At 39.6% G+C, this 27,649-nt stretch overlaps 1 protein-coding gene across 5 annotated transcripts in view; it reads right to left on the bottom strand.

The window, feature by feature from the left end:
* Positions 1-1,275: 1,275 nt before the first annotated feature.
* Positions 1,276-27,649, bottom strand: part of LOC105391930 — a 75,528-nt gene continuing 49,154 nt past the window's right edge. The window contains exons 2-6 of one of the 5 annotated variants that reach the window (XR_005254440.2): positions 26,487-26,523; positions 4,680-6,046; positions 4,086-4,205; positions 3,374-3,431; positions 1,276-3,234 (exon numbers count right to left, since the gene is read on the bottom strand). Coding sequence is in view for 3 of the 5 variants with exons in the window: in XM_038114988.2 (XP_037970916.2) it covers positions 4,096-4,205; positions 4,680-6,018 (1,449 nt within the window). In the remaining 2 variants the exon portion in view is untranslated. The remainder of the gene's footprint in view (positions 3,235-3,373; positions 3,432-4,085; positions 4,206-4,679; positions 6,047-26,486; positions 26,524-27,649) is intronic. The other 4 variants (XR_007266524.1, XM_038114988.2, XM_038114987.2 and 1 more) reach the window with 4 other exon arrangements.

The following is a 27,649-nucleotide window of genomic DNA, read 5'->3' as shown; positions in this document are numbered from 1 at the left end:
TTAATCAGATTACGGTTATTATAGGAGTACCAAAAATACCTTGTAGCTTGTAGATGTAGCCTATGATCAAGTCATAACTGTCACAACTGTGATTCTCTAAAAGTAGCCGTTTCAGGTGGCATTCAAAATATTCCAGACATAAATTTCATTATTTATAATATACTTGAGCCCCAATTATTTGAATATTGGCTAGCTACGTTAGCTAGGTTGTACCCTCGCTCGTTAGGTCTAGCTGTGAACAAAAAGACCCTCCATAAGTAGCGTATCACATACGAGTAATTCATTTACTAACTTCGTTGTACCCTGGATAGTCAGTGACTGAAGCTTATGTGACTATCTGATCTTGTCACTACAGTGACAAACTCTAGTCTAGCTGTAGTTTGTTCACCGACACGACATGATAAAAATAAGAAGAAAAGAAAGTACTAGTTTTAATTTTATTGACATTACTCTCACACCTGTATAGACATTGAATAATACATAGGTATTTGCAGTAGGTCACTTATAGGTCGATTAAATCATTCTAGTGGCAATAATTAATGAAAAGTTCGGTGAATAGGTTATACAAAGGCTAACGTTTCATAGTCTAAGGTTAAGCCTTTGTAAGGTTGTTAATCCCAATCAGTATCTTAAATAAATAAATATTTTCTGATTTGATCCCAGTATCTACAGCTTTAGAGATAAACCCTAATCGTAGCAATCTTACATAATATTTATGTATTATAGAGTATACTTACATAACCTACCGATACCTGTAGTGATGTGCCTCCCATCACACGTATTGGGCAGGCAGGCTATAGTCTTTTGTAGTAGTGGTACCTAATTGTCTTGCCGCTCGCAGCTGCCGGGGCGCGCCGGGCCGACTGGCTCTACGCATTCAGACTCACTATGCACGGTCTCGTACAAAGGCTCACTTTTATTTTTTATTGGCAATTAAACAATTAACCCGTTCCCTGCGCACAATAGGCCCAACTCACTCGGGGCCGCGACGCCCCTCCTTTCTCTGACTGGGCGAAATTTTAAACCACTTTCAAACCAGTTCTTATTGTCCTCCCTTTACGGGCTTTGTTTCCCAACACACAAGATGGAAAATCCTTTGTGTGCGTTTCACAGGTCGGTTTACTAAATAAGACGTTTCATAATTGAGAGCTATTTTCCCTGCATTTACACTAAACACGGCTAAAATTTTTGCTTTTGCAATCCAATTTGATTTCACCTTGTCACGTTTTGCGAGCGTTCGTTCTCGTTCGTATCCCCACCAAAAATAAAAAGCAATGACATTTTACGTTTTTATTTAATAAAAATCTCTTTTGACTTGAACATGGTTGCTAAATTACAGATATTAAATGAAATACATACAATATGATATTGTGACTTGTTCCGGTAACATCAATATTATAAAACACGATTAAAAACATATTATGGTGAATTTTAAATTAACGATAAAGACAAGTTTGAGACAGTAAATTACAGTATAGGTAATAATCAGACAAATTTACAAGGTGACAACAGTAATGGATTATCTAGAGTATAGACAGATTCGTGTAGATTCAAGAACTCAAGAGTGATAGCTTGTGTTCTTTATAATGGACAATATATAAATTCATTTAAAATAACCACTGCCTCCAATGCAAATACCGTCACTGCATACATAATATAGAGAATGTGCACCATGTTCCTTCGACTATTTACAAAATGTACAGATACTTAACAAGTATTAACAATGACGTTATTTTAACGCAATAGTTTATGTCTAAATTTTTTATTATAAATAAAAAAAAATATTACACAAATATAAATTAAAATTTGACGGACAGATTTATTTATACATACATGTAGGAATATTAATAAAACTATTTGCAAAAGTTCAATTCATGTAGGATATTTACAAATAAACATAAGCGATTAGGTTTGAGCTCATCGAGATAGTTCATAGAATGTTGAACGCCTGTTTGGAACTGTTTAACTGTTAATTGTTTCTATGAATTACTGGTTTTGTTTTCAATTTAATGTAATCGGTAAATTTTCTCATCAACATTATGGAAATAGATGTTCACACATTGCTACTCAACAAAAAATAAGACGCTAGTATAAAATACTTATAAAGTGTACCTGGACACTGGCAGATAGAAAATCGGAAAATGTTTATTGATTGTTAATTGATCAGTTGATCACAAGCAGATAGAATTGGTCCGATAAAGAATAAACTTCAACAACTTTGCTTACCTTAATAATTTACCTTACAATTGCTCATATCAAAAGACTAGGAATAGGTATTTGTGATTAACTCGGTAAATTTTGTTGGAAATTAGGCCTCTCTGAGTATCGCTCGGCATCTGTATTGTGTAAATTCTAAAGAAGTCGTTCAAGATCTGATGTCGACTTGCTGAATTGTGGATACAAAGGTTTCCGTAATTTATTTTAAGGAACATTTCTAATGAAAATCTTAATTTATGTCAAGCACCATCGTCCGGTACGGGAAATTATCCAATTGTATATAATATTATTAATATCAGATACATGAACATTTTAACGACTAAGATTGATATATATCAAAAATCGAATTAATACAATACTGAACATCAATAAGTATGCTACTATAAAAAGAATTAAACTTTAAAACGTCAGTTTTACGAAGAAGAAAACCGATTTTTATTTCAGCCTTTTCTTGTACCTATCAGCTACTGTATCGTCTGATAACAACAACGAGTTCGCTCGCTTCTATGAAGCGCTCTGCAACAACACAATATTAATTAGGCTCATTTATCACTTTAACGTATACTCTCCTATATTTGATTTCTATCGTTCTTTAGTCATTCTCGTTATTTACACTAAATACACATCGGCCATGCTAAAGAATTGGTCTTTTCAAGTAAAGTGTGTTCTTATGTGGAATGTTTGCGTTGAAAGAATGGGGACCGAGGAGGTCCGCAGCTCGCTCAGGGCCCCTGACAGGGCGTTGCCGCTTCCCGCAGGTCACTTAGGGCGTCGCTTCATCCAGGAGGTCGCTCAAGGCAGTGGGCAGGACGCCACCGCGTGCCGTAGGTCGCTTAGGGCAGCGGGCAGGGCGCCGCCGCGTCACGGTCGCCGCTCAGGGCGGCGGGCAGGGCGCGGCGTCCCGCAGCAGCCCCTCGCTGGAGCTGGAGGGGGGGAGGGCGCGGCGCGCGGGGCGGGCGGCACCCTCAGCTCTGTGCTATGGAATCCAACGGCACCACCAGTTTTCCGTTTGAGTAGCTGTAACAAAAGAAAAACTTTTGAAATAAAATATGAGGAAAAGATTTCGGGGAACTCCGTGAATACTTTAAAAGTTTCCCGAGCCGTGGGATCGTAACTTGTGAGATATTTAATAATAAAATTACGGAATAATATTAACCTGTACGGTAAGGTGGGTGTTCTGGACTTAGCTCTGCTCGGCCTACACGCTTCCACATCTGCAACCAAGCATGTCAACTTATAATAACATGTATCTACGAACGTCTTGGTGCTCTAATGAATCTGACTAAGTAATGTCGTGCTGTAAATGACTTCCTATGGTTCTACAGTGCTAGTTGGAGTTATTATGTGTTGCTACAAAATAACATAAAATGATTGTAATTATAAGTAAAAAAATAATTATTTGTGAAAGTTGACGTGTCATGTAAATATTTAATCGAAGGACATCGAGAAGCTTAATCAGTCGGCAGCGGCAGGCGGCCCGTGAACAATGCTTATCTGAAGGAAAAGTTCCAGAAGTAATAATACTTCGATACCTTAATGAGAGAACTTAATCGCTTCGGACCGTGCCGCATCGCCGGCCAACTTCTTTGTTCCCGACTTTTCCACTTTCGCCTATAATAACTTCTGAATTTTTGTTAATATCTTCGTTTACATCTGTAGATTTCTTTGGTGTTTCATAACTTGTGTTGTGTTTGACGTGAATATACAGCATTGTGTTTTGTGTGATGTCGTGAAATAATGGAAGCCTCCGTAAAGTGAGGTGTGAATATTGAACTTGATTGGACACACGCTTTGCCAATGGGTAGGTAAAGGCGGCACCAGTGACGGTGATGAATTGAGTTGTTGGAGGGTGATGGAGGTGCCCTTACCCGGGTGCGGCTAGCATCGCTGCGACAGACACGCATCGCACGCGGCGGGCTCCGGGCGCCGCTTGCTCTGTGAGCCTTGAGAGCCAGACTTACGCCGGAAAGTGTACCTAACGAGCAGACCTGCAATGCAAAACGCCGCACCGTTAACAAAAACAAACCAAAAAAGCGGAGGCCGAAGCCGCGCGCGTCCATCTGAATAACGCCTATGGGCGAAGGAAAACGAAAGTGAAACAAAAAAAAAATGTTGCGTAACTAGATACACGTTCGTTTTAAGCTAACATGACCTCGCCTGAACATCATGTGGGAAACTTTGCCGTCTGCGCAACTTTGTATGACGAGTACGAGTTATAGTGTGCGATGGTACTGAATGTTATGAATGATGAGGGTAATTATTATAATGCATGCCTGGATATTATCTACGGGTCGGTTCGCCGGTAATTTTAATGTATTAACCATTCAATTAAGATAAGAGTAGCTCAGCTAACTGCTTATATTGACTGGATAACAATCAGCTACATAATTGAATCAAAGCTATTAAACTTAAAATTACCAGTGGATTACTAAAAGCGGGGGAAGAGAACAATCGGGACTCACCAGTGAGGCCGGCCTTGTTGATGCTGCTGGAGCTGGAGAAGCCGGAGATCTTCTTCCAGGACTTCTTGTTCCAGAAGCCGGTGGAGCGCGCGTCGCCGCAGCTGGAGGAGCGCGGGGAGGCGGCGTCGGCGCGGCGTTCCGCCTCGTCCGCGCCCAGGATGCGCACGCCGGCGCCGCGCGGGCCGTACGCCACGGCCGGCAGGTGCGGCGCCGAGCCCGCCGGCTTGCGGCGCAGGCTGCCCACGTAGCTGGCGCCGCTGCTGCTGCCGCTGAACCCGCTGTCCAGGTCCGGCGGGTTGCAGCTGGCGGGCGACAGCAGCTCGTCCGTGGGGCCCACGCGCAGCAGCTCCTCGATGTTGTCGCGGTCCTCCGCCTGCTCCGAGTCCGGCGACTCGCACTCCGGCATCAGCATCGCCTCCACGCTCAGGTTCAGCTCGCCCAGGATGCGCTTGTGCCGCGACTCCACGCGCCGCACCTCCTCCTCCACCACGCTGCGGTCCAGCGACACCAGCGACTGCCGCGGCCCGTAGCGGTGCTTCGGGCACGTCCGCGACCCGTCCGTGATTTCCTCGTAAATGTTCTCCTCGGTCCCGTACCGCGTGACGTAATTGTGGCGGGCGTTCCTCTCGCGCGGTAGCCCGCCCCGTCCGCGTTGGCGATTCACTTTCCTCGACGACGAGGGCATTGATAAATGATGGTCGTAATACGCGTACGCGTAGTCCATGGGCTCGAAGCGTTCCATGGTGGCGGCGATGTTGGTCCGCGCCCAGGTGGCGGCGGGCGGGTCGCGTGGGTCGCGCGGGTCGCGGGGCTGCAGTGCCACGGCGGCGAGGCGCGCGGGCAGGATCTCGTCCAGGTCGCGCGCGCACCGCTCGTCCAGTGAGCGCGCCTCGTCCTCGTCGCGGCGGTGGTGGCGGTGCTGGCGCCGCGCCGTCTGCGAGCGCGCGTAGTGGCGCTCGTACTCCGACATGCGCTCGTGCGCGCACTCGGGCGTGCGGCTGCGGGAGTAGTCCCCCGGGCGGTGCTTACAGTCGAGCGTGTGGTGGCAGGCGGGCGGCAGGCGCGCGCCGTAGCCGCTCTCGTAGTCGGAGCGCTCGTAGCTCGGGCTGTCGTCGTGCAGCGCGGGTGGCAGGCAGTCGGCGGCGATGCCGGACTCGGACGAGGGGTAGTCGTGCACCTCGGCCATGGTGAGCAGGCGGTCGTCGCGCGAGGCGCCGTGCCGCGGCCGCGCCGCGCGGCAGCTGGTGTAGGCGCGCGCGCAGCCGCCCCGCACCCCGCCGCTCTCCCCCGCGCCCTCCCGACGCTCGTCGGGGCTGGGCGGCGCGCTGCGTGATTCCATCTCTCATTCTCTCATGTCCAATTTGAGCCTGGAACAATTTAAAAGCCAAGGTTAATGCCGAGTTTATACAATTTAGCTCTGTTTAATATTGACTTAAAAAGGCGATGTTGACCTTTTTGTGTACATCGAGAGTAACAGATTTAAGAGCGAATGTCAATGTAGCGGAATGAATGATCAACCGCCTGTGACATCGAGCGTTTCAGTATATTATCTCGGCGTGTGTGAACTCAATGTTTGGTCGTGGAGGCGGCGGCGTGGAAGAGATGAGACATGCAGACGCGGCGACTCTTTAAGAAAACGATCCCGTAATATTGAACAGAGGTCGCTGACTGAAGAATGTGTCGGGGCAATGAATCCGAAATTACGCGTGATAAGGGTGGGGTGGGATCAGCCGCGGCTGACGTCGATATATCATCATCAGTCGACATGTAATAAAAGTGGGGTTTCACACACTTTGTTTACATTTCGTATTAGAGGTCGGGACACGCCGCTAGTGTGCGTGCGAGCGGGTTGCGCAATAAACACAATAAACAGGGTGCAATTGATTGATGAAAGATAATAATAACAAACTGATGATGGAAATTTTATAGATCGTAGTGAATTGTTTGCTAACTCAACAATAAAGTTTTGTATACGTATAGACTTTGTTTTTAAGTATTTACCCTCAATTGTTTCCGAAGTTAAAGTTAAAATAGTATACAGTTTAGCATTGGAATACTTAGATTTACCAAATAAACGCAATAACGCTATTTAGGGTAAAATAGACAAATCAGCTAGAGTCACGAAGCAATTTGAATTCGCCCTGCGAACTCTAATTTGCAATAACAACGCAAGCAAAATGCTCATTATCATTTTTATTGCAACTATGTTCGAATTTATTGTACAATTCATTACCGTAACGATAAGTATCCGAGAAGTGGTAAGGGTGCCCCAGGGTGCTTCTACTTTGATACACCGCACATTTACGAAGAGAAAGATGCCCCAGTTTACAATATTATGGGCTTCCTAGCCAAACCTTATAAATTCAGGTCTGATTCAGATACATGACCAAACTACTTTATTTATTTAAGGGGCGAAAGATATATAATTAAATTAGCATTTAATTACAAATAACGCATGCATGGTAGAGCAAAGATACATTTTCAAATGACCAATGTCCCTTTTCCAATCCCTATTCAAGTCCCTAACTTTACGAAAATTCCCTAAAAAGCCGGTCAATAGTTGAATAGCCCGTCTAGGATTCCCCTCGAAACTGTCGCGTTGTCATGGCAACGTCGGTTATCGCGCTTCCGGCCCATACTCCTTGCATCTAAATCATCATCAGCGCTGGGAAATCGCTCGTAAAGCGCGCGTTGACCGTCCGTCGCCGACAGACATTTGTTAAACCATCACGCTCTTGCGGTTCGCGAAGACCCAACTATTTACAAATCCAAAGCTCCCAATGCGCTATGTAAGCGCACTACCAAACGATCCAAAGTTATAAATGAATCTGGACCTTATGAATCGCATTAGCTACAAGCGCTATGCTCACTTGGCACAATTGCGTTACGATCGTAAAGAGCGGATTCCAGGAGGGTTACTCTATCTATACTGACGAAAATCGGCACGCTTAATACAATGAGATAGAGTCGCGGCTTGCGCAGCAGCGCTCCGAAACTTGGTTTATCGTCTTAGAGATTGACCCCCAGCCTTTGTTGTGGTTTCGTCACGACAACCGTTCTCGGTCAGTCGCCGAAGTGGCCGGATCCGATACAAAAACTATACAATTCTACTTATTAGTAAAGTTGCTCGGTAATGATCTCGAGATTCTCTTATTGGTTTAGGCCTCGATTGTGAAGACTGTTTGCTCGCCTCTGTAATATATGGTCTTCATTAGCTGCTGAACGGAGAGGTGTAACATATGTCTTATTATTAGAAAGTGTTTGTTGACCGTTAATTAAGTAAGCAATCTGTATTTACAGTTCACAAATTAACGACAATATAGACATTCCGACCGCAGCCGTGTCTGTGGTCTAGACCTAGACAGAATAAAGTTGGGCCTAAACTGGTCCGGGAATTGTTGGAGAGCGACTGGAAACTTTCAGAAGTGTCGGTCGGCAGTTTATGCCTGCGACATTTACGAGGCAACAAGGAGGTGGAGATTGTTTGGTGAAGACATCTCTCAAGTTCAGGGTCCCGTTATTAGTGGAGGTTTCCCCTTCTCGCTATCTCCCCGTTTATCAGCGACTAGCTAAATTGGTCTAGAATTGTTTGGCTTTTACTTCCCAGGGGTTACGGAATCGTTGTTCGAAGGCCGGTTTTAAACACTAGCAGAAAAAAGAGTGATTTTACGTTTGGTTCTGTGTATGTCGGCGGCTACGTTGCTCTATTTTTGTAAGTTAAAGAGAAGATCTATTTGCCAAAAAGTGTTCGTAGCCAAACTTCATTAAAATCCGTTATCTGTTTTAAAGTAATGCGAACATTGAACTTAATTACTATTCAATGCTATATGTATAAAGGTTTATCAGCTATGTTAAGAAACTTAAGAAGTAACAAACTATACGCCAGACTGAGTTCTATCTCATCAAAAAAGGTGCCAAGAAAATAATAAAATTTCTAACCATCACCTCCAACCGTTAAGACTTTATGTGCTTTTTATACGTATATAAAGTTGTTCCAATATAAAAATCCATAAGTATATTCTATTGTTGAAATTATAGTCAATTTCGACCCACCTTCCACCGTACATGAACGTCATTAAATACAAGTAATTCCTATTCCATAAAATTTTGAAAATATTTGTATGGTTTCTGAGTTACGGTAAGGTATACCTACCACAGTTCGTGATCACGATGTAATTGAATTAAAATAAGTTAAGCGGCAATAACTTAGGCTTAAATTAGAATGTTCTTGATTATTATGATTTAAGTTTAATTTTCTAACTTTCGTGGCTATTAGGGACACATAAAGTATGTGAAACTACGCTACACACATAGCAATTTTATCGATAGTTGATCGTGTAATCAAATAGCGATTACTTAAAAGACAGTCTTTTTCGAAAGTCTCGCACCCTGCATTTTTTCTCATATCGTGCGTGACGTCATCACGTTTTTTTTTGTTTCTCCCCAAGATTAACCGCTGCTATGTGAGGGTGAAAAAAAACGCCGTGCAATATTCATAGTAACGACTTCGTAATCGACATCGGTCATATTCGGTGCGTGTCTAATCCTGACATTATGAATTGATTTAAATATGATTATAAATTAGTGTCTCATATTGTGTACACCATTAGATATTATTCTCCTAGATCAATGAATCGTTTAATAAGCTTTAAGCTAATACATACATACAATACATGTGGGTACAAATATAACTGTTTCATAAATGCAACAAACTTATTTTTTTGTATTTTTAATTAAAAATGCCGTTAGTCCATATGGAGACAGTTACTGTAAAAAATAAAGTAAGTATATTTTCCAAAGGTTGATGATTTTTTTCTCTCGTCTCTTCGCGATCCATCACTAAGTGATAAAATAATGCCAGCATGTCAATTTGCGTATGCACCCCCGAAACTCGACAGATATAGTGTGGGGAGCAAGTACAGCGATAAGGTTCCCTATCTAAATGTCGCAAACGCGGATCGTTTTGGTGAATTACATCATGTCTTTTTTTCCAACGGAACGTAAGTATCCATTTGGAATAGGGGTGCCACTAGGTGCCCATAGAAATTTAAGTGAATTCTAAAAACAGTTGTTATGTCAGAATATACAAAAAAAAAAATTTTCTAGTAAAATATTCGTTCCTTGCGTGGTAGGGCTATTAAATTTAGGTAGGTATCTATTCCTATATTTTTTTAGTCCAATGTAATAGAATAACTGCCATTTTTCGACCTGAGTGCAAGTACCTAGGCTGGGTATCGAACCTGGGAGTCATTATGTACAAACCGGTGCACTATCTACGTACATAATATCCTAGGCTAGGCCAGGCTAGTCGCGACCTCCATCCCTAGACTAGATATTTTTTTCTCCATTACTTGGTCACATGTGGCATAGTGTGCGATGTAATTGCTTCTCTATCCAATTTGTCTTGATAAATTATTTAAGCTGCTTGCGTTGCGATCTCTTTGTGCAACGGGCCAGTATAAATAATTATAAGAGAGGGGAAGGAACATTGAATATCAACTACTACAGTACTTAGGTACATTAGATTAGAGTAATTTTCAACTTACCAAATACATAGTTGTAAGTGTGTGCCATTGTTTTTGTTTAGGTATATGTTTAGTTACCTGCTCAGGCATTCTACACCTCATTCCTTGACTGGACTATTACTGCAGCATATTTTTAAACACTCAAAAAACAGAAAGTAAATGAAACTGAATAATTATGTAAATTGCATACATTCTGTAAAATAAGATCAAACAATATAATTTTACGGCTAAACCGTTGTAAATGCCCCGCAGTATGTGGCTATGCTGACCACAATAATAAAAACACGATGCTGCTTAAACATTATTCTAACCCGTCTTTTTATGGCCATTCAAGAAGTTACAACGAAATTTAGATCGTTTAGGGTCGTATAATATCGGGTAAAATTTCATCATCAAAATGAAATCAAATTTTATAAGACAAAAACATATTTTTTTAAACTTTGCAAAAGTCGTAGTTTCTTGCGATTTATCTAGGTTTTAGCTGCACATATCTTCAAATCAATCATTTAAAATTTATAACAATACTTATACATAAGAACACTCACTCAGGTAATGCACTATAATATGAATAAAAAACTACAACTTACACTAAGAGGCCAACGTAGAGGCTTAAAAACCAGATGCTCATTGATTTACTAACAAACTTTAAACAAACAAACATAAATAAGCCACTTGAAAACTCCTCCCTTAACCTCTTAGTAACAAGTCATAAGAAACTATTACTTACATCTGTTACAAGGAACTGTTAAATCCCTTTTCAAGTACCCTACTTTATGTGACGTTCGGAGCAAAAACGCATTAAGTGGTGTTCGGGAGATCCGACTTCGGGGCGGACTCGGTTGAACTATCCCTTTTTACCGACTTCAAAAAGAGGAGGTTCTCAATTCGTCTGTACCTCTAGGTTTTTTTTTTCGACTTTGTAGGTAACTATCTAACTCTATGTAACAGGATGCATACTATAAGAAAGCGAAATGGGATGATTTCGCACATCATTCTGAACTAAATAAAAAAAGTGAAAAGTTCTTTGTATTTTTTAAACAGTATTAATAAACTAAGAGTAATAATGCGATTTATCTTACTCATTTATTAAAATGAAAACTAACAAGCTAATTTAGCGGGAAATGGGTATTCTCAGATTGCTTTTTTAATTAAGCTACGAACTGAAAAGGACGTAGTGGAACTATATACCTAAGTACCGTCGTTGTAAAGTACCTATGTTATAGGCTTAGGTACTGAAGAACACCAAAAAACAGTACCCAAAATTGCGAATGAATCACTTTACTTTATTGCTGCACGGATTGCTAATTTTTACATTATTTACGGCTTGAGTCCAATTTCTTTTGGTTCTATTGTATTAGATTATATGTATATTCTAGTTACAATAAGGAAACTAATACACAGTATTAATCAGTAAATTTTAGCAACATCAGCTGCAATCATATTCTAATTTATAAAACAGGAAAATACGGCACAGCCCTCCCAAAGTAGCCATATACTTCTCTCCAAATATTAAAAGCCACTTGATCAACAAAATTTCTATGGAAAAACGAACAACAACGCGAATTTTTCAAAAGTTGTCTAAATGAGTCACCTTATTTTGACTCACAATACTATTTCTTAAGACCCTGTGTATGCTTTCTAGTCAACAGCCATGGCGTTTTCGCAACAAAACCAACGCGAGGTCAGGAATCTGCCCGCAGTTCTTTTATGTGTCGTTAAAATTCAGTAAAGCCGAGAACACATTAGGAACGAATAGACGCGTGCGAGTAGTAACAATTATCCTGAGTTTATTTCCGTATTTACTCGCTTCCCCGAAGTTAACCTCGCCGGGTAACCTCGAAACCGTCTTTATTTGTCTTATAAAATTGAGTATGTAATTGCTATTTGCTATAGGTTTTCTTTGGCAATACAGTGATGATATTGTACATGAATAACGATAATATAAATTGTCTTCACAGTATATAGTTAGGTATGAGATAAAGGTTACATGATCTATGAATGTGATCTCAAAAAATATATATTAATTATATTCATATTTATTTATTTCAAAACAATATACATTGTGTAGAAAAATTCTTATAGCTAAAATACTGGCTGTTTAAAAGGTCGTAAGTTTAAAGGAGTCCCCTGTTTGTCCCCTGTTCGTCATTCTGAACAGGGATTAAAACAACTTGACAACAACAACTAACAATTTGTTGAACAACTTATTTTAAGAAATTGTATTTTTTCAGTAAAAACTATCTAATATAATACCACGTGCAAAGACAATTTTTTATCCCGGTATTGTAAAGGGAAAATCATGCGGCTTGCGGGAATAATCTAGTACAGTATAAATTATAATTATGGACTAATTATTATATTCACAAGAATTTTGTTACTATTCTTCCACTCGGTAAGGTGGATAATGTCAATTTTCACCTTGTATGATACCTACCTAGCACCTACAGTTATGTATCTGAGCTTTAAGCTATAAAAGACGGTGGCTTTTTTAGTATCCACGGGAATATGATACAATTTTCCTCGTAAAAAGAGCGTCCCACCCTTGATATTGGTACATCGCGGTATTTCGTTCAATTACCATTAAGTAATTTTATTTTTCCAAGATTTTCCTGCTTTATATCATTTCCAGGAATTACTTGGTGATGAAACATTTGAATTAAAGTAGCTGTGAGATCAACTGGTAGGTATATGTTTGTTTACTATTTTGATAGCATATTATAAATCCTTACTAAACTTTTATTAACAGCAGAATAAACTCTATATCCATTTTATATTCACCAGAGGATCGTCAAAAGGGACACAAATATGCAAATGTGTATTCACAGCGCAGTGTACTGTTCAATTTATCATTCAATAAAAAACCTAATAACTTTCAGAGCAATCGCTAAGTGAAAATTTGTCGCGAGTAACGGGAAACGGGCCGACGAATTGGCTACTACCCCGTAAAACTTAATGTCACATTCATTTGCAATTCAAGAGTCCCCGCCTATATTATGCCTAATAAAATTTACATATTTAAATTAAACTGCAAAATAACAAGACACTGAAACTGTCACAGGACTTAGATTACGGACGGCTACGCATTTTGGGTGAGAATCATGAAGAATAAATTTCAGAAACTTCTTGCGTCTTATTATTTCGTTCATTAAATTTCAAGATGCGTACCAAAATCAGACATGGATATCAAATATTCTAATTCTATTCTTACAGAGGTTTCGTTTCAGATATGATTAATATGAGTAAGTATGCATTTAGTTGCATCCTACATACCAAACTTTTCTTCATATGACATATACGTTTTAGAAACTGTCCATAGGTATATCCAATAACATTAAGAATACAATCTTGTTGCACAATAGAGCACTGCGTATGGTATTGCAAACTGACCATGAGTAGTTATTGCCACTGCTAGAGCAGCTCCAGTATAACATTTATGGGCACCGGCTACTGCGCTACATTTCTCACATTAATGTTGATTAAAGTCCAAGCCGAGTGAGTCTCGCTTAGTAATAACATCATATTGGTAGTTGGGGAAATTCTAAATATGTTTTATACAAATAACGTGATCAATTTTGACTACATTGTATGTGTAGTAACATATTTACTGAGATTATGCGTAGGTAAACGAAATCGTTTGGAGTTGCCGAGCTAGGATTTTAAATGATAAGTATGTTTTTCTACAAGTTGTTTTTCGTTGTCATTAATTTTAAACTGCGGGTTACATCGTACTTACCTTTATCATAATAATATGATAATTTTAAAGCATTCATTTCAACTTTTACTTCAACGAGTAGGTGGGACATGTAAAAGCTTTTAAATAATAACCTTGCATAGCTTTAAACTCACCAGCAATATAAATAGCTTAGCAAAAGCTGTTACTGACTTATTACTTACAGTACGAAGAGCAGCCCACACAATATTAAAATTGAAAGATTGTGTTACCAGTTATATTTTTATTTAATAACTAAAATTATCATGCTTGAATACTAATAATATTGCGTTATAAATATCAGGAATTACCGATTCGATAAGGCGTGAATCAAGTGTGTCACCAGTCTCACCCACATTGCGTTCATTGGCATACAGTAGAACTAATGTTGCTTAAACGGTTTTTATAGAGGGTTTAAATATGTATTATGAATTGTCGGTCGATTGTACTGAATACGAAAATCTTTTCCAGCACTGCACATCCCATTTCAGCCATTTTCTGGAGCGTACGATTTTTGTTGGAAAACAAAGCAGAATCAATGTTACAGACGGGAGAAGATATTGCGAATTTATAGCGGCTATCAACAACTTTTAACCTTAAAACAAAGCACATGAGAGCGAAAGTTGCCGTCGCGACATGTTTATTGCGAATACCAAAACAAAACAAAGGAGAGAGACTGCCATTGATCAAATTAGTCATGTACTTAATCAGCCCTCTATTAAAAACGTTGGCAGCGGCAGCGGGAAACTCAAATAATAATTTTATTGTCAGAGAAAATTTGCTTGTCTGCCATTTTGCGCTGTTTGAAAAGAAAACAAGCGAGCATCGGGCCGGAGCAAATTGTCTGAAATGGGATGCATGATGTTTTGACCCGACTAATTAGTGTAATGCAGGTAAGTGAGCGAGGCCGGGGACGTTTTAAAGCTGCTCTGTAAAACAGGGTGCGGGTCCAATCCACTTTAGTGAGGAGTGCCGAGATATACGACTAGCCAGCGTTGCAAGTCACCTGCCTTAATGGGGTTTGTTACGTTTCACCGACCAGGGCAGTGAAAGATCGACTACCTTGGACAAGTAATAAGACGAAACACCCTAGCACTCCTCACTTTGTGAATGCAATAATCACTTACACATTTTGTCTCTAGGTATACCAATTGTGTTGAGAAATAGATTAATCCATCACGATCTGCATAGACAAAACAAAGCTATTTAATTAACACATTATACTAAATAACACAAACACAAAGCTGAGTTCTAACTGCTTAAACCATTATTAACGTCGTGTTAATTTTGTCACCACGCCATTCTAATTTCTCCGCCACATTACGAAACGTGTCGTGGAATTGGCATGCGCTCTTCTTAATGGACAGACAAAGTGGACGGATTCAATATAAGTTAATCTGTTTGTATGTTTTGACATGGTCCAGCTGGATTTCAAGTGAGAATTAGCTGCCTGCCTACATCAAAAGCCTTCATGAAATTCCCAGAAGTGTCCTTTGATATAATGATTATATTATAGGAAGAGAAGTGGCTAATGTATTCAGTATGGTAAGAGCCTGTTTCACGATGTCTGAATAATATTTATTTGTGTAATAAAAATCATACTCATCAGTCGTCACTATCTATAAGTTATACGGGCATTGTGAAACATGCGGCAGATGATTTATACTATATTTCGTATGTTTATCGTCTAAATTGAGCATCGAATTTTGCATTGGTTTACAACTGATAAGTTGAAAAAAAATACACTTGTTTGTATAATTATTAAAATATTTTTTTAAGATTAATTTAATTTCCAAATTCAATCGTTCTTATCTGAAGAGTGCAAGTCATGAAAATAATCAGAGATAATGCTTTTCAATGTAACAGCAATGTGAGGAAAAACATACAAAAAAGTACGTACATTTATTTGGAGATACAGCAAATTTTTATTAGTCAAAGGGAGCCAGATTTGGTACTCTCTCCGCATTTTGCTGATTGCATTTACCAAATGTCAGGGTTGCGAATATTTTTATTTCAAAATGTCGAATATGGCAACAAAGTTTTATATTTGCTTCGTTATGAAAAATAAGTTTTATTAGACACATTGTAAATTGAAAGGCGGTGACTGGAGTGGTCAACTTTGGAAAATTTGCATTATTTTTTTTGTATATTTCAGGACATTGGAAGAGAGTAAAAGCGTCAATTCACACGTACCACAACCACACCACGTCGCAGCGACATAATGTGGTCAAGCTGTGGTTAGTGTCACAGCGGCTTTTTGCAGTTGTGGTGTGGCAGCGACAAAATGTCGATGTGGTTGTGTTGTCGCTGTCGTTGCGATGTGGTAACCACGTGGTTGTATGCAGTTAATAGGGAGAGGAGGTGGCCGCGGTGCCGCCGCCGCGTGGCGGCGTTGCCGACGCGATGTGGTTGCGATGTGGTTGTATTACACAGGTGGTCGATAACAACGGCAAAATGTGGCACGTGTGAATTGGATTATTCATTTTCAATACAAAATATACGCCCGACCACACTGCGTGGTTGTGGTGTGGTTGTGGCTGTGGTGTGGTTGTGGTACGTCTGAATTGACCCTAAAAAATAAAAATTATAATTAAATTGTTTGATAACTATGGGGCAAACTGCAATGAATACAACGTAGGTACTATGTATATTTCTACATCTGTATCATACCTAAGTACAGTACCTATTTGTTTCAAACTACTAACCTACAACAATCACGGGCAATGAAAAGTTTCCACTGAGAAAATCACAAAATTAATTCTAAACGAAAAAGGCGGGCTTAATGACGCCTTCTGCAACATTGAAGTACATTTATCAGAGCATCAGGATATTACCAATTAAAAATGGTTATGTTTTGTTCAAATTAAAATTGAACGTTTGAAAAAAATGGGGTGGTTAGGTGTCGGTTTTTTGTGAGTGAAACTTTTCCATTGCCTGTGAGTGTATATTAAATTCCGTAATTGAAAAGCTCCATATCAATACAGTCAGAAGACGCAGAAGTAACCAATGCACTAAGCATAAATAAGGTATAAATACCAAACAATAAAAAACTAAATACGAATGGAATTATCGGCTAACGAATTGAAAACAAAACAAATTCATACATTATTATCGCAATGATTTGCATAAACTGTACAATTATATTATGTACGGTGAGGATTAGATTATCGCACTAGCGAAATAAATTTGGGTGAAAAACCTTTTTGGTTAGCGCGGGACGTAACATCCATCAGGGGTCGTCCAGAAACTAGCCAGTGTTGCAAGTCACCTAACTAATGAACTCCAAGTATTTTTTGTAGTTGGCAACATTTTCAGACGCTTTTCCCCTTTGTTACATATGCATGCAGCTCAAATAAATGAATTCACGGAAATGCCGACGTGAATGTACGATTGTTGCTAATGATTTTAACACTTACCCGTGAACATGCATTCGAGGGGAATACTAATAAATAGTAATATACTTAAGTTTAACGTTTGTTTAAGGGCCTACAGTCGAGTCGATTATTATTGGCATTTAATTATTCAACAAAGATTCGCCTAAAATTACGTTTTAATAATGTTATCTCCTCTCAATAGCATGCAAATCTCCTGATTTTTTTTTTTTTTTCTAAAATTAGATACCTACTTTTACTTGCTACACAGTTACACACACTTCTAAAATGTTGACGGAGCTTAAAATTATGTATATGTCGTAAATAGTGTTGCCACGAATAGTGAATTGGCCGAATACCGAATACCGAATATTCGGCGACGCTGCCGGCCGAAGCGCCGAATATTCGGCCGCCGAATATTCGGCGCTACAACCTGTTTTTTTTGTTCCTGCAACTGCTTTGAAGAAGTCGCTACAGATTATATGAGAAATGCTAATTATTAGGAGGCAGAATGCTGTGGCAAACGAGTTGAATTTTTAATTGATAATAGTTCGCCTAGATCGGATGTCCGATCCTGACAAGTGGTGGTCAGCAAACAAAAAACAATACCCGAACCTTTTGAAATTTGCAATAACTTATCTTTCTTCACCTGGAAGTAGCGTTTATAGTGAGAGGTTATTTTCTGAGGGTGGTTACAATAAAAAGCGCAATCGTGGGCTACCAAATGCTGAAATGCTCGTTTTTATCCAGCACAACTTACTACTGATTAATTTTAAGTACTAAAATGTTGTGATTTGGAAATAAATACACAATTTTGATTAAAATAACAAGTCATTTTTTACATGATTTACTATTCGGTATTCGGCCCGAATAGTACGCACTATTCGGCCGAATACCGAATACTGAAAAAACTGGCCGAATAGGCCGAATACCGAATAGTTGCCGAATATTCGTGGCATCTCTAGTCGTAAATATCAAATTTATAACAATAGATTATAATTGAATTATATTCACAAACTGTGCAACTAGCAAAATTAAATTTGTCACCGTTATTTTGGTGACGACGTGCGTTAATGTTTTGTAAAAAAAAAGAAAAGTATTTGTGAAAGTTATTTGTAATTAATTAAAATAATAATTATGTACCAACCTACATCAGCAAATTAACAATGTAATATGCTATAGCAACATGGCCGGCTGATATCATAATTAGCTGGTTGTTCATTGGGTAGGAATTGGATTGGCTTGTGGCTTCATAGTTAGAAGGTAATTGGATGGAACAGAAATGCAACCAATTATGTTTTAAAACATTCTCCCGTGTATTATTGTAAGCCATCCCTTTGTGTTAAAATTAATAATTATTTAGCTATTGGCATTCAGATGCTCTGTTACACGCCATAAATGCTTTGTTTTTCCTATAGGCTATGAATAATAATATATAATGAGTAATGTTAAAGGTATTACGATTATGATGAATGAGTGTTGTTAGGTAGGTATGTTAAAAAACTGAAACAATACTCTTTGTAGTTTCTATTACTTATAGTTATCATGCATGTATCTAAGTAGGGTGTGCCTCTCTTAGAATATTAAATTTTATTCAATTATCTTATTATCCTTTAGTTTCGATGGTGTCCGGAAAGTGGCCGGCCGGCGCGCATCAATCATTTTCTCATCTACTTTGTGTCAACTTCAACATTTGATACTAGAATGATGGATGAGCCTTTTCACATTGTCGTAGTAATGTAATTTACCTTTAGGCACCCAAAAAGCCACCGTACTTACTTAGTTAGCATCTGCCACCTCATTCATTAGGGAAAGTTGACAAAGATACAATTTTATACAGTCGGCAATACGTGTGCAGCGTCACTGCAACGTAGACAGTCGCAATGGAAGCCATTATCATATAAATCAACGATCATAAGTCCTTCGTCGGGTCGTTTTGTTGTATAAAATAAGAAGTAGGGAAAGCTCGCCGTCAACATTCCCGCGGCTGCGGCTGGGCCACGCGGCGCAGCCAAGACGACGCAAAACGAACAAACAACGTTTCTTTCGAGACCGTCGTCTATGCTTAAAGACGGCTAAGAATTGTATATTGTCGCAGTTTGAATAAATCATAAGAAAAGGTTTAAGATTTCAGAGCAGCTCGCGTATTTTAAACGGTAACAAGGCGGTTTACTGTGCAGTTTCAGTGTTTACTTTTATCGAGGTGGTAGTGATTTAGGAAGTGAAGTGTGCGGCTGCAGTGCAGTGTCGCAGGGCTCGCGGGATGGCCGATGGGGCGCATGATCGAGAGATCTCACCGCGTCGCGATGTCGCGCGCACGAGCGCCCCCGCCGCGCTCCGGAAAAATGAACCTCTCATGAAATTTAATGTGGAAATGTCTTGAAACGACGCCAAAACCCGCGGCTGAATTATTTATGATTCGCTATTTTAATGGCGTCCCCGTTCGTTCATTATGGCGATAGTGTTTCTTAATTTCAAACTCCGTGCTTGAAATGCGTATCAAATTGCAACTTGAACCATCGCTGAGAGCGAAAGAAATGAGAGAGCGGTATCACTTAAGAAGCCTTTGTCCTACAGTACCCCGGAGAATGGTGAAGTGTATAATCTTCGAGCGGATGATAAATGGTACAGATAGTTAGGAATCAATCTGGCGTCGAGGCGCGTAGGTGGCGCCGCTTTTTGCATGTTGTCGCGTCAGCTGTATATCTGCGCCCCCGCGCGAGCCTGCCCATCAACTTAGGTTTCTGCATTATAAAGTTGTCGATCCGCAAACACCACCTACACCGATGGAGCCTCAGCCCCTGTCACGACCAATAACATAAAACTTATCAGCTGCGAACATTCCGCCATTGAAATATCACCGACGAAGCTCACTATATTTATTCCAAGTAATAAAGTTTTATGAAGCCGAGATAGAATATCAGATATTCAGTTATGTCTTTGATCGGACAATGATTCGACTACGCTAATATATAAATAGATAGAAATATGTGCCGATGGCTACTAATAAATTCAGTTATAGGTTCGTGAAAACACGCCGAGTCGACGTCAACATTGGGACGAAAATGTTATGTAAACATGAGGAGTATCTGCCCCGACCTGCCCCGGGGTCGCCCGCTGAATAAATAACGCCGTAGGAAAGGCAAGCTCAAACAAAAGTAAATTTATTCACCAAATACGGCGATTAATACACGATCTCTCACGACAGATTTATGTAGCAGAGGAGTGAGCGTTCTTATCGGGCGGCTATTAATTCGTCTTCCACTTGCAGCTAATGAAAGCTAACCGAATGGAAACAACTGTCCGTGTTGATTCAGCCATTTCGTGGCTTACGCCGAGACTGTCTCGAATGAAAGCTCTATCTCAAATAGTAGCTACACGATGTTGCAATTTATTGATAGATACTACATAAAATTAAAGGGTTAGAAATCGGATGATCGCTTTTAGTTAGTTCTATTATATTAAATTTTTGAGCAAACTTTTTACTACGATTTGGTTATCCACTCCTGGGGCAGCGGCGGGCCCGAATACCGCAGCCAGGAAAGTTAACGTTTTCGTAGGACTTTGTTTGTTGTTCTTTTGTTTAGGGTAGAATTTATCCTTAGGCATAGGCATAACCCTTTATCCTTTGTATTATAAACGTGCATTCAATTTGAATTACAAAAGCTTAGTTATTTGATAAATTATTAAGTTTAGCGTCGCGTCGTTACTCGGTAACGATACCATTGCCAAACTCGTAACCATTAAATAGGATACCTACTCCAAAAGATTGTAATCTAAATAAAAAGCAAGCGGCCTTACCACTTAACTAACGGCCTCAGAGTTTATTTTGCAAATTAAATCAATAAAGTTTGCAAAGAAGAGGAGTGAAACGGCTTTGTCCTGATCAAAGGAAAATCGACTTTAGGGCGGAAATTGCACTTCCGCCGCCGTCGGCCAGAGGTCGCCACTGTCTGCGGCACGACGCTACTCTGTTTACAGTCATTATGTGGAAGTTAGAACACAATCAACCTTTCAATATCTAAATATTAGTCTTTATAAACACGTTTCATTCATTCAAAAAGTTATCCTAATAATACCCTCGCGAGCAATGGTAGGCAACCATTCCGATCAATCCCCAGAAATGTATACTTGTCTCGGGGTAACATCTACATTTGTGAGTAAAAGGGAGACAAACATTTTGGGAAAAGCTGGTTTCACTATTGTGACAGAAATAAAGCCTTTACGAAGACGAGCAAATAATTAATTAACTATCTGTCACCATGACTGAGGCTGCAAATGAATGGATGAACGAAACAAAATCATTCAACTTGTGAAGGAAAACCGCAGTCTTAAGACCCTCACAGACTAGTCTGAAAGTGTGGCTACTGAACAAATGGTCTTCACTCCGACTTGAGGATCGCACTGGTGTGCTGGGGCCTTTACATCGCAGTCTGAGCCATGGTAACTTTATTAGTGTACAAACTTGCATTAAGAAGGCGCCTTCACAGTAAGATTGGGGAAACGAAATTCACTCAACATTCCAGCTGTGCTTCAAACAGGAATTTGTTAGTTAAATGTAATTATTGTTTCTGTGAATGTTGGCTAACTTTATCCGGTGCATTAATAATTATACAGGGTGAAAAAGGGTATAGTGAGCCCGGTGGTCATTCTAAACCACTTTTGATATATTAATGAATACCTGCATACTTTATAACATTAGTAGGATTGTTGATTTACGCAGTCTTCTATTTTGCGGACCCATCATTCGTGAATTCTTCACTAAACTCCATAGAGTGAGGGTGGGTTTTATTTCTTGACTGGGCCGAAATGACATAAATATGCGTTCCCGAAGGGTTCAGGAAATTTGCGTCACTTGAAATTCAGAGATATGAGAGGAACTTGCGCCCGAAATAGCCGAACAAGAACCCTGGGAACCTTTTTGCTATTTTCGTAAGTTGGAGAGGAAGAAAACCTCAACGATATTTGTCTATCCTAGCAGCAGACGAATAAATACTACTTACACACTTATCTGTAACATTCTGTAGGACCGAGCTTTAATTTAACAAATGATTCTCATACACTTCCACCCCGCTGTTCTGGGAATCTTTATTTATTTACCTTCCAGAAGTCTGGTGTGTCTCAGGCAAGCACCCCCTAGCCAGCGCGGGCAACCACGATAACACATTTCTCACAGAAATAATTTACTATCCGGACGATTCCACTGTTATCATAGGCGGGTGGTTAAACACGTTTTTGAGAACCCGTCCGTTAAACGCGACATGTGGCATTATAACTATTTGTTTTAACAACAACGAAAGGCAGCGTTAACTTTGCATGACTATCTCTAAAACCAACATGTGTGTAGCGGAAATAATATAACTTTTAAGCTTTTAGAGTAAATATTTATAAATGCGTTTAATGCTGGTTAAATAGGTTACGGGAGCATTTATGTCGGTGTGCACACGCGCTTCCAAAAGCAATTTGGCTTGAACAAAGTAATAATGAAACAGCGAGTTTAATAATCCCCATGCAACAATATTTCGTTAGTAATAGTCGAAGTGTTTGTATTATACGAAATGGTAGTTTGTTAAATCAACCCCAGAAGAAGATTTACTGTAACCTATTTATGTAACGGTTAATGTCCTCCTAGCCGAATTTCGACCACGGCGGCCAATCTCATTTGAGATCAGCCATCTACGCAGGAGTAGATTATAGTGCCCAAGTGTGTGCGCAGTACACAGGAGCACTCTCTGTTCCATCACTCTCATAGCCCAATGGGACGGACTGACCGACACGACTGGAGAGAGCTAGGCGCAGGACCGACTGCTTTACATGCCCATCCGACAGCATGGATCGTTTCACTGTTTCGGACATCAGGTGATCAGCCTTCTATATCCTAACCAAACTTAGAACCACAATTTAGAAACACAAATTGATGGTCCCACCCGGGAATCGAACCCGGGACCTCTGGGTCATGAAGCGAAGCTTCTACCACTAGACCACAGAGGCAGTTGTAACGGTTAACCCGACAACAAAGGAAATGGTGCAGGCACTAAATTTAATTCTCCGGTAATTGAACAGCGAGGCAATTTAGTAAGTACCTAACTACGAAATAATTACTTTGCCATCATACTATTGATTACACTTAAGTGTACCGTATGTCGCCAGTGAGTCTGATGTAGCAAGCCATGCTTGTGAATCAAGTTCAAGTTCTCAGAAATGGGAAAAAGAGCGAAGAGACAGGTGGCCCGATTACGTGTCGGCAGGTGGTGTGGTTGTGGATTTAGAACTGAATGAATGCCAAAAATTCAAAGTACACTAATAAGTATATAATAATTATTAACAGATTCGTTGTAGGTACCTACATTAATATAGAGGTAGAACTAAAGAGAAGCGAACATTTTCAATATGCATACCTATATGCATATTATATAAAAATGTTCGCTTCTCTGCACGTATGCAATGAAACAGTTCCGCCTGCCATGGACGTTCCATATATGTTTGTAAGTTCACTGGAACTTTTACATAGCCCGTGAGTGTTTTAAAAAAAAACTTAGATAGGGTGGAATTTGCGTTAAAGAGAGAAACTAGGAACGTTATACGCGTTCGCTATTTTAATTTATTTGTGATATTCGTATAATTATTGTTAATAAACAGCAATAGGGAAGTCCACAGATCAAATTCCATCCTGTATGTTTTTAATTCCCAAAGTTCCTTAGGGCATATTTAACCCTATAGTCTATGAAACGGCGACCTTTGCGGTATAATGACGGTGCGGCCCCGCCGTCGCACCCACTCCTATCTCGCGAATCACGGGGATTGTCGCAAACCCTATGCATATTCACCACACGAAAGTGTGCCAACTGCAAGCACCTGACTTTCTAATACAAGAGCCACAAATTACAACCACCAGTAGGGTTACTCTAGATTGACAAACAAAGAAAGAACGAGAACTGTCATGCAATCGCACGATTAGTATAACGAGATAGGGTGCTTACATAGAGAATCGGGTTCCCTGTATCTACCTGTACCGGTAACCTGATTATGCGAAAGCGCTCACTCACGGAGCATTTCCCGGATTTTTTAATCTCATGAGCTCTTTCGCATAATCAGGTTACCGGTACAGGTAGATACAGGGAACCCGATTCTCTATGTAAGCACCCATAGAGACTAGAGCAACAGCGTTTCGAAACTTAGTTTTTCGTAAGCCAGAATGACCCTCCACTGCTAATTCAACCTCGTTTCGTTTTGTGCTCATTAAATTTATGAAGACGGAGTAGATTTTAATTTAATGCTTGATTAACATAATATGTAAAGAGGCTTAGTTGAGGGGAAAAGTGCATGTCATGTCACGTTAAGTGCGATTATAAGACGTGGGTGAATGAATATTCTTTATGTTGTGATCAAATTAAATTGTATTTTCAAGATGATGCGGCATGATAATTTAATTTTAATTTTCTTATTTTACCACAGACATAGTAACTGTAAGTTTTTTGGTAACGCAATTTCAAACCCCCCTTATAACTTTATTGGTATTGGAAGTCGTCGAATATGAACCAAAAAATAAATATCTCCTGAATTCCTGAATAACGACAAATATAAAATATGAATCGATGTCCATGAATTGAGCCTTAAAATTCTGCATTACTACGCAATAAAGTAATGCCTCAATAAATATAAATATCGTATTCGTAAGCCTCCATATCGTAAGCACACGAGTGTAGGTGTATTATCCAATATGCACGCAGAACTATCATTCTTGTAATAAGCCGCTCAGTCAAACATAAATAAGGAAACGTTTTAAACTGTACAGGAGTGTATGAAAAAGCCTCTGCCACGCCCACATCTTGAATTTCTCCGGACTACAGCGGACTTAGTTCGAAGAAGGCGGATTACGCAGTAATCTGTGCCGGGGACACTACGGCACGCGCTCTCTGACTCTCCGTCTAAATACATCAGTAATTCAGTATACTCTGTATTTTTAACCGCTGAAAAATGGGAGGTATAAATTGACTGTGCTGTGGCCATTTTAGTTTCTAATTGATGAATTACACTACCATTTTTATTTGTGTTTATTACTATACCTGCCAATACAGATACGTTATACGTATGATTTTAAATTTCAAGGTTTACTGTTTTGTTTGTATAAAACATCATAAGTTACAGTTGTTTAGTGTTGTGAGTTATTTTTACTGTGTTAAGTAAGAAGAAAGTTGAGGGTCGCTGGCCCTTAAAGAAGCAAATTAGTTAACTGCAAATAGCATCAGAGTTAGCTCCTTCGCTTCGACACTGTTGTGTCAATTCTAAAGAGTTTTCTTGTTCTAAACTCAACGTTTAATACTTGTCTTCACCTCAGTCGAACTTTTAACAGTACTTGGAGCCACAAGTAATAGAAGCAAGTTTTATGTTCTAGTTCCGAAGAAGAAAAGTTCTGTGTGCCATTGGGGTCAGGACTTCAACTTTGCGCCTCTCAGTCCTCCGGTTTTCTACTTCTAGTGATTGACTGATTCAACCGTAACATTTCATTTAAATTCAAGTCACAGCTTTAAAATATTTATCTATGGATCTATCTAGAAAATAATTAAGTTCGTATAGATAACACTAAACCATAATATTTATAGTGGATATAAGCTAGAACGCGCGAAAATAAGCTCTCAGGCCGAAGTGGGAATGACTTATTCCAAATAATTGTAAATTTTAGCGACTTAACTGTATTCCTGTGGACTGTGTGACCGAAAAAACCCATACATAGAAATATTCAATCGTTGTACTATACACTAAGCAGAGTAGGTAATCTAATTACGTCGACAAACACGATCACCATGTCTCCAAAAGCTCACTGATTAGGAGCATGCAATCGATACGCATTTCCGATGGCCTACAAAAACCTTCGATTTAGGGACATTTGACTGGCTTCTCTGAAACAATCTGAACAAAGCGGCTTAGGCCAGAAAGGGGATTATGGCATAATCTGCGGGCTCCATAGCATGAAGGTTGACATACGCCCGAGGCTCTTTGCCTCTACCTTTGTAGCGAAGTGACGCGCGCAATCCGATGCCTGTTTCATTTGCTTTAAACTAGTCCTTGTTCTGAGGCTTAAAACGTTCTAAACGAACAGTTGCATTGTTAGTCGTGGGTCTTGTGTCCGGGGACTGCATATTTAACCCTACATTGTACAGTTAGGTATTCCGCAGCAGCTGCAGGGCTTACGAACTCTTACCTTATGACATGTTCAAGGTGGGCTGGGCTTTTGAGATCTGAAAATAATAATACTGCATTAATAAGAGACAAATAGTAAAGAGATGTGATATGTCCTATAAGTTTCCTTTCTATACAATTTATAAATAAACACTTTTCACGAATTACAAAATGAATACCTGAATGAAACTCCGTCATTCCGATATCTATATAATCTTCCTACTCAAAGTACTTTTTATACATACTAATCATATTTCTTCTATTAAATATGTATAAAGTATACAACATGAGTTCTCTACTACTACTAACTTCATACAATATATCGAAGTTATCTGGGACTTCATCAACCTGTTAAGTCATCGTGAGTCACCGTTTAGAGCGGTGGTCAGTCGTCCAATTGTCCGATAATAGCGCTCCCGCATGTGGGTGTTATTGACTTACAATAAATGTCACATATTTCTTCATATAGAGTCGGTATAGACCATAGACAAACATGGGGTCAGCGGTTGGGGCTCAATTGTGGCCGGTCTTTATCGTTATAGTTATGTGATAAGCGATTATAGAATAGCAATACACTCGGAATCTTGACGTTGGAATACGTAAGTGCTGTGGGATAGTACGAGTAATTATGGCAACTGGGTATTTGGAATCAAAAAAGTTTTTTTTGTATTGAATTCCGGAGATACGAGTAAGTGCATTAGATGCCCACTAGCAGATAAGATTAGCTTTGGACGACCACATATATCCTAGAAATAAATCCTAAGAGGCATCTTTACAAATCTAATTAATTTCTTGGAAATTCTTCTTGGCAGACGAGGTTGTTCAAGTTCGAAGTTCAATACATTCTGGAGGAAAGTGCTTGATTTTAAAATAAGGTATATAAGTGTTACATTACGGAAAATTATATTGACTTTAGGTTTACGCGAGCGAATTAAAGTTGCACTGCGCACCGACAAACTGTCACTCGGATGTCACATTAGACCTGCAGTCGACAGTACCTTCGCCCGTTCTCCTCTCCAGTATTGTATTGCGGAAATTTGAGAATACATCAAATATTAAGTAGGAGTAATTACTTCAATAATTTGATGCGAACCAAAATTGCGCAAATAGGCATGTAGTATAGTATGGTGTGGTTATGAAAATATTATCATTAAAATGTACCAATATAAATTGTCATATTCATAA

Source organism: Plutella xylostella, chromosome 8, assembly GCF_932276165.1.
Source record: "Plutella xylostella chromosome 8, ilPluXylo3.1, whole genome shotgun sequence".
Classification (NCBI taxonomy): domain Eukaryota; kingdom Metazoa; phylum Arthropoda; class Insecta; order Lepidoptera; family Plutellidae; genus Plutella; species Plutella xylostella.
The sequence above is the reverse complement of the archived record's forward strand: the minus strand, read 5'-3'. Positions and strand labels throughout refer to the sequence as shown.